The 14472-nt window shown below is 35.5% G+C and overlaps 1 protein-coding gene across 1 annotated transcript; it reads right to left on the bottom strand.

Moving 5' to 3' along the window:
• Positions 1–1548: 1548 nt before the first annotated feature.
• LOC147407944 (DEAD-box ATP-dependent RNA helicase 31-like) lies at positions 1549–12321 on the bottom strand. Its single transcript, XM_086436745.1, has 10 exons — positions 10932–12321; positions 6270–6376; positions 5410–5465; positions 5064–5288; positions 4728–4934; positions 4565–4651; positions 4382–4477; positions 3864–4079; positions 2892–3074; positions 1549–2135 (listed from the first exon to the last, which is right to left on the bottom strand). Exons 1-10 carry the CDS (start codon positions 11966–11968, stop codon positions 1908–1910), a joined length of 2442 nt encoding a protein of 813 aa, XP_086292871.1. The 5' UTR covers positions 11969–12321; the 3' UTR covers positions 1549–1907.
• Between the last annotated feature and the right edge of the window lie 2151 nt (positions 12322–14472).

The following is a 14472-nucleotide window of genomic DNA, read 5'->3' as shown; positions in this document are numbered from 1 at the left end:
CATTTATATGATGGGTTATTTCAGATTATACTCCTTTGACTAAATAGATGAAAATGAGAAGATCAACTTTTAAAAAGTCAAGGTTTAAAATATTGTTTCAATGCAATGTTTCAGTTGGGGAAAAAAATTAAAGTATCGATTGAAACATTACATTTATTCCAAAATAGTCTTGAATTGAAACATTTCAAATCAATTTTTCGTTATGATGGGTAATGTTCTGTTGATACATTCTGAAATAGCACAAAACTTTAATCATAACCCAGGGAGTGGTGAGAATTAGCGCCCGGGGTTATTTCATTGTGAGGTAGTAATTCACTGGTTACGAATATTTTCAAAATAATGGGTGATATATGCCACTTGGCTTGGCTCAATAGGTCCATATGGCATTTCTATGGTCTGACCAAGGTTACTTCTCCCACAGAATTTTATAGGTGCAAGACCCGAACAACGTTATTATAAGCCTTGTTAGCAATTCGGACTACAACAAAGATTCCATATATGAAACATTGAGTTTTATTCAATTTTGGATTGTAAAAATTCGGTCAAACATTTACTAGAGAGAGATATGTGACATATGCTTTATACATGTTTTATTTGTCCCACAAAAAATTTTGAAAATAATATAGTAATATAATTATTATAATTCAATGATTTTCAAGTTAAAGAAATTTCTTATTACGTGAGCTATGACTAGCATCTAGAATACATACCATACATACAATAAAATTTAGAATCCAAAAAATAATTAATTCCTCCTCTACTTTGGCAATTGAGCAAACCAATTAGGATAATTTATTTATAAATCTAAAAATACAATAAAATATTTACTATTCTAATAATATTATAAATTATATAATTTCTTGAAAAGATTTAAACAATGAGAAATATCTAAACTTAATTTTAAAAAATTACAATTTACATCTCAAGCAACCATCGAAAAAAATCGAAGACATTATAAACTATAAAAGATACAACAAAATGTATAAACAACCCTTGAGTCGAATGAGAGAGAGAGAGAGAGAGAGGTGTCTATACCTGCTGCAGTTAAGAAGAAGAACAATATAAAAGGAGAACCAATAACAAAATTCTAAAGAATTGCATAAATTCAGATCTTCTCTACGAAGTTGCAGAGATCAATTTGATTTCAGATCTACTTCTTCGTTGCTTTTAAGTCTTAAGTTTTTAATTTCTTTTGATCAATTTGCTAGAGAAGGAGAAAGCAGGAGAGAGACCTAAATGGGCTCTGGAGAGTGGAGACGACGACAAGATTAAGAAGTCCCAACTTATGGAGGAGACTGAAGCTTCGTTGGAAACTAAGGTTAATGTCAGGGTTTTTTTTTCATTTTCCCTAAAAAATCCATTTATTCATTAAAATACGAGAATTTTTCAAATCATTCATTCAACTATTCGGATGAATAATACTTTTCTATTAAAAAAAACGCAAACAAAACAGCAGAATGCTAACAAAGGGAAATTTTTGTATTAATGAGGATAACTTGGACTGGCCGAACCATTCCAAACCTGTCCATACAATTTTTGTACAACATATTTATATTCAAGAATAAAATTGGATTTCATACTGTAAATTGGAATAATAGATGCAAATTACTTGATCTCATTTATAAAGAGCCAAAAATAAATAAAAATTTAAATTCCTAAGATTCATGTATATGGTGGGAAAAAAACTCAGAACTGAATAATTCCAGTTGAATCGGCCAAGTTTTTGAAGGAATAAAAAGCCACCTAATAGAATATGGTTTTGGGGAAAAATATACTATTTATGCAGAGAGCATCTTCTCATGTTGGAAGATAACGCAGCCCAAATGATGATGGAGAAACAAGGATTTATATTTTTCAGTGACGATGAGACTATTTATGAGTGAAAATTCACTGGAATGGATCAAAATTTACTTGGCACGTAGACCGGGAACATTTCTGAGGCCCATCTTGCCAAGCACGAGCTTGGGAATAGCAGGAGGGTTGTCGAGTCCCATACACCTGCTGAACTCATTTGCAAGCTCCACAAGCCGACACTTGTCCCGGCTCACTGTCTTGTTGGAGTTGTAGTATCCCAGCCATGCCTGGTATGCCGCTTCTTTGTTCTTCATCTCTACATGGGACAATGCCCGTTCCACCTGCGCACCAAGTCAAGTCCACAGTCAAACACCTCCATTAGGGTAAAATAAATAGATAAATATATATTATGGCCTCATATACACAGCTCTGCTTTCAATATAAGTATTTCTATGGAATCACTTATATAAGAGTTGTAATCACACAGATTGTTAGGAGATAGTGTTCATAGAAGTGCTTTTTTGGGTCTGAAAGCACTTTCAGAAGCTGTGGTGCATTTGGTGGGGAAAAAAAAATTAGCAGACATTTTGGTCATCAACTTAAAAACCTGAGGAAATATTCAGGGGTATTTTGTTCATTAACTTAAAACCCTAGAAACAATTCGAGGTATTTTGGTCTTTAACTTAAAACGCAGGAAACAATTTGGGGTATTTTGATCATAAACTTAAAAATTGTGAACATTTTAATACAAAAGAGCTCCTCTTCTACAATTTTTCAAGAGTCTAGCAAGCTTTTGGACCTGGCTTTTGCAGGAATCCGAAAGCCAATTACATACCAAACACTAATTTTCAAGCTGAAGAGTGCTTTTTGAGGGAAGGAAACTAAAACCCATCCCCCCCAAAAGCAGTGCCAAATGGTACCTAAGTCAGCAACATGGTGGGCCCAACTTCCCTTATCCTAAAATCAAATTTTGCATTAAAAACTCATGTCAGTAAGACGCACTTCGAATACAGTGGAAAGTCATCTTTTATTTTTGTTTGTTTTGATTTTAGTTGCTCCCACTATTTTTGAAACAGAGCACTACAATTTATACACACCTTCTTCCTTGTGTCCGGATCAACTGAAGGTGCGGAAGCCTTTGAAATTGGCAATGACCTGAGACTGGATAAAAAGAACTCTTCCCATGGTGCCAACAACAATATCCCTTCCCCTTCTTTACCTTTTCGGCCCGTTCTACCAAGACGATGTATATACTGTTCTCTATCGGCCGGCAGGCCAACCTGTAATTGCAGCAAATGGTTTAGTAGAAGATCCAAAGGCATAGCTACTCAAAGAAGAAAGTCAATCATTCATAGTTTCCCCAGGCTATCTCAAGACTAATAATATGTGAACCTCAAATCTACTTTAAATGAGGTCAATATTCTGTCTCGAGTAAGAACTCCAAAAACCGTAAAATTCTCTGATTTGAAGTTTTTGGGGATCCTCTAAGAGCATCTCCAACACATTTTCCATCCACTCGCCATCCCCTCTCAACTGCCATTTTGGAGAGCCAAATCCACAATGTGTCTGCAGCGCACTGTCCAGTCCACTCTCCAAAATAGAGAATGGGATTTTCACCATTAATTTTGGCTAGCAAGTTTGGTCTCTCCATCCTGCTATTTTGGATTTTAGGGGTCTCCAATGCACTAGCCATCTCCATCTCAATTTAAAAATATATATATTAAAATATTTTTGGATAACCATTTTGGATAGCATGGTTGGAGTGCATACACCTTAAATATCCATAATGGAATGACTAGACATTTTGGATATTCCCCTTGGAGTTGCTCTAAACGAGGAGGTACGGCCAGGAAATATTATTAGTTGCCGTAGCTGTGTGATGGTATGAACAGAAAGGAGGGTAAGGTTTATTGGGGTTTTATAGACCTTTGGTCCATTATTTTCTCTTAAATTGCCGATACAATTTTCAGCTACTATGTACTAAAACCCAATATCCTATACATCACATAAGCAAAATGAAAAGTAGGTTTTCCAACTTTTAAAGCGAGCTGATGCCAAAACCACATTACCTGTATAACAAGGGTAACATCTGGATAATCAACACCACGAGCAGACACATCAGAAGTCACAAGAATAAGACCTTTTGACTTCCGGAACTCGTCAGAAACTCTGGTTCTATAACTCTGAGGTTTTCTAGAATGGATCTCTCGCACATTCAAGTTCAGCTCTGAAAGAAGGTTAGCTACAAGTCTCGTGACCATTGCAGTTGTGCAGAATACGAGAACCTGCAATTTTCTCAGCATAAATCAGACAGATTACATATACTCCAAAAAGCCATCAAACAGATTGTAATAATATTGACCATACATAATTCTGTAATATTATCTCAAAACCAGAAAAAATAAAATGACAACAGATACGTTTAGAGTAAAAAACTTAATAAATTGTGCATCATTATCCCTTTTTTGCTTTATAATAACCCAAGTAATTCCCAAACAAAACATAGGTAGAAATTACAGAAAACAACTCCAATGAATCTCGCTTGCCTAGAAACTCCACATTACAAGATTAGGGACATAATGCATACCTTATAGTCAACATTGTCAGAAATATGCTCTTTCAGAAGAACATACATAAGTGAAAAATGCTTGTCTAGTGGAGCAACTAAATGCATCTGTCTCACCTGAAACAATCCACAATGAATTGAAATATGTAAGATACCAATAAAATTCACTATTGTAGAAAAATATTAAAAGACATATTTTTCTACCTGCGAGTGTGTCTCCTCACTACCCTCTTCGACCGTGTTGATGAATTCATGATCTCTTTTTAAAGCAATGTGACATATTTGACGCACCTGAATACCAAACAACATGTTAACAGCTCTCTTTAAAATGAAAAGTGATTTAAATGTAATATAGCCAGAAATAAACCTCTTCGGGAACAGTGGCAGAAAATAGAAGTGTCTGACGCTGTTTTGGAACAGCAGCAATTATCTTCTCAATGTCCTTTCGGAATCCCATATCTAATAAATGGTCGGCTTCATCAAGGACAAGTACTTTCACACCCATTAGCCGAGTTGCGAATCCTGCTGTATTCTCAATATGGTCTTTAAGCCTTCCAGGTGTGGCAACAAGAATCTGTGAATTTCAATCAAGTGAATGCCAATATACTAAGGTTAGGATCATTCAAACCACATAGATGGTCCAAACATGTGGGTCCCATCCCTCTACATGTTACATTTCCTCCTAGCAGGTTAAGAAACACACCTGACAAGGGTTTGCTTGCATGCGTTTCTGCTCCAGAGGTAGTCTTACGCCTCCTATTACAACTTGTACACCAATAGAAGGATGATACTTTAAAAGGGTGTTGGCCTCTGAAGCAGCTTGACTTGCAAGCTCTCGTGTTGGGCATATAACAAGCACATTGATCGGGGGTCTCTTTTGATCACGATCAACAGGAGGCGACTTTACGATCACTTCAATTGCTGGAAGCTGAAATTCAGAACTTCAATGATGAGTATGAATCACACATAGGGCCCATCAATTAATGCATTGTTGATTAAATAGTCCAACATACACTCTATCTGACCCAGAAAAGAGAAGGATTCTTTACCAAAAATGCTACAGTTTTGCCCGTGCCTGTTTTTGCCTTGGCCAGAACATCCTTGCCTACAAAACATAATTAATCACAACAAACACTCATCGTTCTGAAATATGGATATGAGTTGTACCTATATATTCGATCAAATGTATTCAAGTAAAAAATTCTAAGTATAGTGACTGACGAATTAACCTGAAAGAATGATCCAGAACAACCAAGATTTATATTTTTTTTTCTTAATTTTATTAAAATAAAAAAATAATGCAGCCGATTGCATGCTTGAAGTCATCTGATCAGTCATTCAATTTTTGCATTCTTCATTTTTTTATGTTCTCTAGGTAGGTCTCCTTGATCCCCTTTTGTCTTAATACATAATAAACTAATAAAAAATATCTAATCGGTGTCATTCTTTGGTGCAGGGGAACTCTACGTCAAGAGGTCCCACCCCAATATATGTGCTCCATACCCATATCATAGTCAATCTGGCAGACCAAGTAAGTACTCCTCTCATTCTAAATATTAGGTGTCCTCAAGACATGTTTCATCTACTGAGACAAAATGCATCATCAATACTCCTCTCATTCTGAATTGTTCAGTTAAACCAAACTCACGTGATAATGCTGGCACATTCAGTTATTTTTTAAGGGCTGTGAAGATATCATACTTAAAAAGTAAATAGATAAATAAATCCCACCTTTAAGTCAGAAGTTAAAAAATCTAAAAACACAAAAGTCTCTTCCTCTGTGTTGACAAAAGAGCTTGTATGATAAACAAGTCTATAGAAAGCAGGTAAAATCTGCATAATTATTTTATAACCATGTTAAAGTCTTTTTTCTTGAAAGTTATAACCCATTTATTTTAAGGAAATCAACCTCTGAGAATAACAGGAAGAGTAGCCTCCTGCACTATGGTCATCCTCTCGTAACCAACATCCTTTATTCCTTTTAATGACAAGGGAGAAATCGAACATTGATCGAACCTGTGCACAACCATAAAAACAAAGGTTTAGATAACAATTATAAAAGGTCCAAAGGAGAATTGGGACCATAGACCATGCATTTGTTGGCCGTAAAGACCAACTAGTCAACGTGATAAAGATCACAACATGCATCCACATTCTGAACTCTTATGTTGTTTTACATGTTATTTTTCTATTGCCAATGAGGAATACTCTGCATCGATAGATGGAAGGTTAGGAATATGCTGTCCTCCTTTTATCTATTATAAACATCGCATAGATCCAGAGGGCATGAACCCATCAACTATATTCTTTTTGAATACTTTAGAGATTTGAAAAAAGAAAAAAAAACTATATATATGGGGATGGTTCAAGGGCCATACAAGAAACCAAACATTGTGCCAAACATTTTTCAATATATGGGTTAGAAATTTCAGAATGAGCTGAATTTTTTTGTGAGGATGATCCCTATGGTAAGGAGATCATCCTCACAAAAAATCAGCCCATTCTGAAACTTCTAACCCTAGTTTACAAGTTGAAGAATCGTGAACCGTCAATTATTTGTAAACCACTTTTGATGGGGTTAAAAGTTTCAGAATGGGCTGATTTTTTGTAAGTATGATCTCCTCACCATAGATATCATCCTCACAAAAAATCAGCCCATTCTGAAACTTCTAACCCCAGTTTACAAGTTGAAGAATCGTGAACCGTCAATTATTTGTAAACCACTTTTGATGGGGTTAAAGTTTCAGAATGGGCTGATTTTTTGTAAATATGATCTCCTCACCATAGAGATCATCCTCACAAAAAATCAGCCCATTCTGAAACTTCTAACCCATATATTGAAAAATGTGTTTGGTTTCTTATATGGCCCTTGAACTCTCCCCGATATATACACTAGCAGACACCTGTTTCTACGCCACGGGTCATTCACTCTTGCATGTGTTCCTTACACGTTGTAAAATTAATTATGATGATTTATTCGAAACACAATAATGTTCCATATAAGCACATAGGTCTGTATCCTAATTACTTTGACACATCAAATAGATTGTTTTGGGGCGACAATAAATTCTTGTAAGAGGATGAAGATACAGAAGAGTATTCAAATTATTTTTTATAATTAATTTTTGAATTTATTTTCTCTTTTTTGGGTTTTGTTTTCTTATTCTTATCATTTATAAATTAATATTTATTTGTGTTCTATATGACCGAAAGCTCATTTTCATCTAGTTTTCCTGTCCACGCAGAATTAATAATGAAAAATAATTAAAATACTCTTCTTTATCTTCATCCTCTTACAAGAACTTATTGTCACCCCAAACAAACTACTTGATATGTTAAAATAATTAGGATATGGAACTATGTGCTTATATAAAGCGTTATTGTATTTCAAATATATCGTCATAATTAATTTTACAACTCGTAAGGAACACGTGAAAGAGTAATGACCCGTGGTGTAGGCATAGGCATCACTAGCATATATATATATGGGTGGCATTCGACATCCAACATTGGGAGCCAAAGTTTTGCCCTATATGACTAAAAGTTTCAGAATGGGCTGGTTTTTTTTTTGTGAGGATGATCTCTTTGGTGAGGAGATCGTCCTCACAAAAAATCAGACCATTCCGAAACTTCTAACCCATTCAAAAGTGGTTTACAAACTAACGGGAAAAATTGATGGTCCACGATTCTTCAACTAGTAAATTGGGGATAGAAGTTTCAGAATGGGCTGATTTTTTGTGAGGATGATCTCCTCACCATAGAGATCATCCTTACAAAAAAATCAGCCAATTCCGAAACTTTTAGCCCATATAGGACAAAACACTGTGGCTATGTTATTGGCTCTTGAACCCGACGTCAAGATTAATAGTTATTAGAGTATTTGTTATAAGTTATTAACATGTATTGAGACGCATAGAATCAAGTAATTTAGGTAGTTAGGTTGTATTTTATTAAAGTGTATTGAGTTGTACTGGATCATGTTTATAGTTAGGGTAGTTATGTAACCACATGTATCCACGTTCTCTATGTAATATGAAATTCATGCTAGAATCAATTGATCTGGGTTTTCACTTAATCTAAAATTCATCATGGTATCAGAGCCAAGTTTGGATCCAATCTTACGATTAGACCGGCCATGCTCCATGCTCCTCTTTGATCCCACCACACAATGTCTTACGGGTATTTCATCAAACAAGTCAAGAACAATACTTCTACCACAAAGATATGCCTTCATTTTTCAATGTTGCTTTGGATTTTCCACCCAAAAAAAAATACCTGTTCTTCTATTGTTAGGCATATTTAAAAAAATCTACTTTTGTCTCTTCTTAATCTTCGCTGTTACCAACACCATATCTGTTTTGGGCTCTTTTCTTGACATCAAAATCATCCATTTCTTTCCAAATTTCTTTTGCATCCTCTAGAATGGTGGATTAAGCATTTAATCAAATATCCAGTCTCCAATCTCTCACATCCCTCTCTCTTGTCCCTCTTTGATGTACCTCTCTAACTTCTCAAAAATCTCTCCCTATTTCTCTAGACAACCACCCCATAAAAAATAGAAAAAGAAAAGAGAATTAAGAAAAGAAACGCGTTGCTGATGTGGCATGGCTACTGTAAACCAAGAAAAAAAAAATAGAATTTTTTAGAAATTTTCAGAGTACTCTCTTTCCACTTCATCTCTCTTCAAATTAATTGCTCTAGCCAAAGAAGGTTTCTCTCTATCCCTCTTCAATGTACAACCACCACCACAAGTCATCTCTCTCTCTCTCTCTCTCTCTCTCTCTCTCTCTCTCTCTCTCTCTTATCCCTTAATTTTCCTATTGGGTTGTTCAATCCAAGTAACAAAATGGGTTTCTTTACTTTCTCTTCCATCCTTTCTCTCCCTTCTTTCTTTCCTCAAACCCGTTCAGGCCTCTATCTCTTTACTCTCCACCTTCATTAATAAGTTCATTGTGGCCTTTAAGACCAATTCATTTCCCATAGAGTTGATAATTTGTGGCCCATTAATTCAAGCCCAATGAACATATTAAAATCATATCTTTTGGGCTTGCTTAGCCCGACAACTATCTCTTTCATTATTTTTTATCCTACAGGTCTCTTTAGTAGTGCAAGATTAAAATTAAAAATGTGAGGGTTCCACAACCTTTGATCACAAGATTTCAAATTAATTGAAGTCCAATTCCCAGTTCTTTCTTTCTAGTTTTTTTCCTGATTCTCTCATTAACTTTACTACCACACTTTCTCATACAAATCATATCTCTCTCTCTCAATGTATGCCCCATCCCAAATTGAATCAATGGGCTAGAAAGACAAAGCTGAGAATGATCTTCCGTTTGGTGATTGGTACTTTGAAAAGGACTACACATATATCAGGGTGTACGGGAACAAGAAGCGGCTGATCTCTCTGAGCAACCAATAGAATTTTATAGAGTTTGTGAGACAGCTGACATCTCTCTCTCTCTCTCTCTCTCTCTCTCTCTCTCTCTCTCTCTCTCTCTCTCTCTCTCTCTCTCTCTCTCTCTCATTGCAACATAAAAACCCACATATCTTTGTCTAAGTTTGAAATTTCTTAGTTCTTCTAACCCTTAAAATCCCATCTTATTGTTTATCCCCTAGATCTAATTATCTTCTTTCTAAATATATATATATATATATATATATATATATATATTTTTTTAAAACCTCATCTTCTCTAGTCTTATCCACATCTTCTTCATCTCTACATTGTTCTGGTTCTTCATTTCTATTTCAGTCAGTCTGACCCATCATCTTTCAAGTAACAATCAAGTTGAATTCTCCATCTCTATCAAGGACACGCAATTGGCAACCTGATTCAACAAATCTGCAGTGATATCAAACGCGTACGACCGATGTTTTCAACTACCGATCATCAATCACATTATGACACAAGGGCATTGCTATTAAAGTGTATCGAGATGCATAGAATCAAGTAGTTATGGTAATTAGGTTGTATTTTATTAAAGTGTATTGAGTTGTACTGGATCATGTTTATAGTTAGGGTGATTACGTAACCACATGTATCCACCTTCTCTATTTAATATGAAATTCACAGCAGAATCAACTGATCTGGGTTTTCACTTAATCTGAAATTTATCAATAGTGCATGACACTACATAAAATTATTACAAACTCCTACAAAGTTACATTAACATTATATCAATGAGTCGAGATCCCATACAGTGTCATACAGTGTCCCGTTTCTATAGATACGAACGATGTCTACGTGGCACAACTTGATTGGGAAATAAACATATTGGGTTGCGTGAACGGCTTGATTAGGAGACCAAGGTGTTTTAAACACCAACTAAAGCGTGTAGCGTAGACACCTAACTATTCTATAGGAACAGGACACCATATTGGATCTTGAGTCTATATCAATGGGAAATCTAAATTGGATATGTTAAGATCATAAAGAATGTACACTCTATAAATCATAAACATAACTCAAACACAAGATTTCCTATTGAATCTTAATAGGTAAAACTTAGTTTAATTTGAAATGAATATTGCAAAAGAAAATGATCCCTATTGTTAAGTGTTGAATACTCACCTGGTCTGACCTAGGTAAGAGTCGGTATTTCCAGTTGAAATTTTAGGCATCGATTGTGCAATATCTATACTGGTCGATCGACGCAATGAACCCTTAATTATATCCTCATCACTACCTTCTTCACTATCTTCCTCGCTGAGCAAATCTCCAAGATCAGATATCAAATCCTCATCTTCTCCATCATCTTCATCTTCGTTATCCGAGACTAGAAACCCTTTTCTTCCATAAACCTTCCCGCCTCCTTTCTTAAAATTCTCACCTCCTCGTTTCTGCCCATAACTCAAATCAGAATTTCTTCCATCTCTCTTTGATGGGTTAGAAATCACACCTCGGGATCCATTCTCCCTCCTTCTAGGAGACAATTGTTCATCGTCACTCTCCTCCGACTCACTTACAAACCGTCTTTTCGAGACAGAACCAGACATAGAACCCCTTGAATTCTTAGAGAAAGAACCACTCATCGTCTGAGAGCTTCTCCTATTAGAAATGGAAAAATCATCCGAATCACTATCTCTCGGCCTCTTTGAAGACGAAAACCCATCCCTTCCACCTCTTTGGTTCTTCAAAGAGGACCTTAAATCCCTACCTCTACCTCTACCCTTTTCCGTATCGGAATCGTCACTTTCACTGCTTAGTCCAAGATGAAAAGAATCTGTTTTCAAATCGCTAATCCAATCACTAAGTTCTGCTTCATCCTCAACAAGGCTTTTTGCTTGTCCGCTTCTCCCACCAAAACGCCCTTCTCGAAGCTCTCCTCTTTCGGAGCCCCGACCACGTGAAAACCCAGAATCCCGACCAACACTACTACCACCACCATTTCTAGATCGAAATGAACCACTCGAAAACCTCCGGACTCCAAATTTTTCGCTCCGCGACCCAGAAATCCCTAAATTTGTCGAAAACCCTATGTATTTCAACCTAAATGGAAAGACTCTACTGAAATTGGAGATTTGTCGAGAAGATTGAGAGCTTGATCCAATTTTCATGGCAGCGATGGAACTTTTGAGAAATCGAAGGGATAGAAGCTGACTAAGCATATTAGTCACACCAAATGTGCAAGAAACGATGAAGAAATCCTAACCCTAGCTGTTTTTGCTCTGTTATTGCCGGAAATTATGAAGATTTTAACGGAAATGACAAAACTCACCGGAAAAATAGAACATCTTTGAAGGAATTTTGTTGCATCAGCGATTGATTGGACTAAGTTTGGATCGCAGAGACAAATTTGGGAAAAATCGATAGGGTTTTGAAGAAGAAAGGTCTCTGTGGGATTTAGGGTTTTAGTAGGGTTTAAGCTATTTGGATTTGGAAGGATGAGCATTTTGGCGCGATTTGGGTCTAATAAGGAGAAGAATATTGTGCTATACTAGTGTCCTAGTCTATTCGTCCATAACTACGAACAGCCATAAATAAAGGCCATGAGTCATCTCGGTCTCCGAGGCACCAAATCGATTCTTCTCACTTGTTGTAACTTGTAACATCGATTAACCTAATTTATAACTAAATATTTATTATTTCTACTAATAAATGGCATGTGGAAATGCGCACATGTAATAAAAAAATTACTAATTTTTTTATACTTTAACTTATGTATTGGGCCAATTTGAATCGTCTTGATCAATTATACAAGTGAACGACTAGATCTGATTTGTAGAACGATGCTCTGAATTTAGATACCTATTTCCTACCGAAGTTTGGCATTGTGAAATAATTTACCATTTTTTTATGATAATGGGGAGGTTGAACCCCAGGCCCAGCTAATTTGGTTGAGGCAACTAGTCTTTTAAAGTACAATTTCTCATCCAAGCCCCACGAGTACATGTAATACCTCACAAACCATATATACTTGGTAAGTCAAGATAAATCCTTGTAAGTAGTCGACAAAGGGACTTGAACTCAAGACTTTTCCTTTCTTGGAGATGAAACAATTTAATGTTATAATGTAAAATCAATTTTTTTTATTTTTTTTATACAGCTACTTGGCTTGTGTAATCCCTTTCACACTACTCGAGCCCCAAACTGGGAGAAAAGATGAGGATGGATTAAGATTGATATCCGATGTAAAAAAAAAATCTACCACACTTAACATTAATAGTAGAAATATTATGGTTAAAGATTCTAAAGTATTTAAAGATAGCAAAAGTAGATATGAACATGTTCAATAATATAAAACGTAATTCTAGAGAAAGTGAAATGGAAGAATAAAATTCGTTTAAAAGACCCCAAATCTTTGGAATAAAGCTTTGAGAATGATGACCAGCCAATGAGTCCCACATGACCCATCTTTAAATGCTTTCAAGCTTTAAGGAATTTATGGTTTTATGATGAGAATAAGGATATTTTGTGTAATACTTTTGTTAATTTATATGCATGGAAATGAAGGCACTTGGTTAGTAACATAAGAGAAGGGTACATTGCACTAAGTAGGTTCACAAAGCAAATATGATCTTAAGCTTAAACACATCCTACCCACTCTCCTCAAAAGAGTATTTATCATCATTAGCATGAGTAATTAGTATTTATTGTGTGAGGTTGTATGTTAGATTAATCACAAAGGCCTTGTGGTGAACATTTGTAAACTGGTGCGAATTTGCAAAACTTTGTCACACAAAGTTAACTTTGACATTTTTTATTTGCCATATATTTGCGGGATTTTTAAGTTTAATGAAAAAAAAAAAAAATTATGCAAGATTTCCCAAGGTTATTGTGAGGGTGGAAAAACTTTTGCGGCTACCATCCATGATAGACTGCCAAGCACCTGAAGAGGAACTGAGACAAACCTACGAAAATGTCCATTTTTTCTCATTTCTTTGTCGTCTTGAGGAGGGCATCCATGAAAGGGTTTGGACAAATATACAGGCGTTCAATGACTGTAATTGAATGCATATAGTAAGGTGCACCTAACTTGACCAAATCAAGAATATTTAATGTAGTGTGAGCTAAAGAACATAGTCATACTTTTATGTACTCATAAATACATTGCTTGATTGATAATACACGCAACAATATTTGTTATACTTAGACACGCATTTTGAATAATTTTGATAACTCAAAATTCATATGTGTCAAACTTGAACCACATAAAAAAAAAATAGAGCCGTGATAAATCAACGAAGCAAAACATACGTGTCTAATGGGGCAAGGGTAGAAAATCATAGATCTTTTTCTTTGAGATACACACGGAAAAATATCAACGATTTTGTACTCTCACCACGTTAGCCACTTACAGACCACGTATGTTTTACCACATCGATTTATCATTGGTCCTTGTAATATTATGTTGCTTGGCGCATATTACACACAAATATGTAACCCCCCCTCTCCTCTTAACCACAACACACATGGACAATTGCTATCGTATATCTTAAAGTTTTGGACAAAGATACCATTTATAAAACACCTACTCTTTATCATTTAAGGGGGATGTATCAGCAGAACAAAACAAGAAGTGAGAAAACAATTCCACTCAACATAAAGTTTCTTAATGAAACTTAGTAATCCTTTTAATTTTTTGAGTCGCTATCCTATACGATGTCTTATT

The sequence above is a fragment of the Akebia trifoliata genome, chromosome 3, assembly GCF_017979445.1.
Source record: "Akebia trifoliata isolate Shusen 1 chromosome 3, ASM1797944v1, whole genome shotgun sequence".
In the NCBI taxonomy this organism is placed as follows: Eukaryota; Viridiplantae; Streptophyta; class Magnoliopsida; order Ranunculales; family Lardizabalaceae; genus Akebia; species Akebia trifoliata.
This window is presented reverse-complemented; position numbering and strand designations above follow the sequence as displayed.

Coding starts and splice junctions, on each gene's coding strand:
- LOC147407944 (XM_086436745.1), bottom strand. CDS start 11,968: ATGCTTAGTCAGCTTCTATCCCTTCGATTTCTCAAAAGTTCCATCGCT. Junction 5,289..5,409: donor GCAAAACTGTAGCATTTTTG/GTAAAGAATCCT, acceptor TCTGAATTTCAG/CTTCCAGCAATTGAAGTGAT. Junction 4,080..4,381: donor CTGACAATGTTGACTATAAG/GTATGCATTATG, acceptor AGAAAATTGCAG/GTTCTCGTATTCTGCACAAC.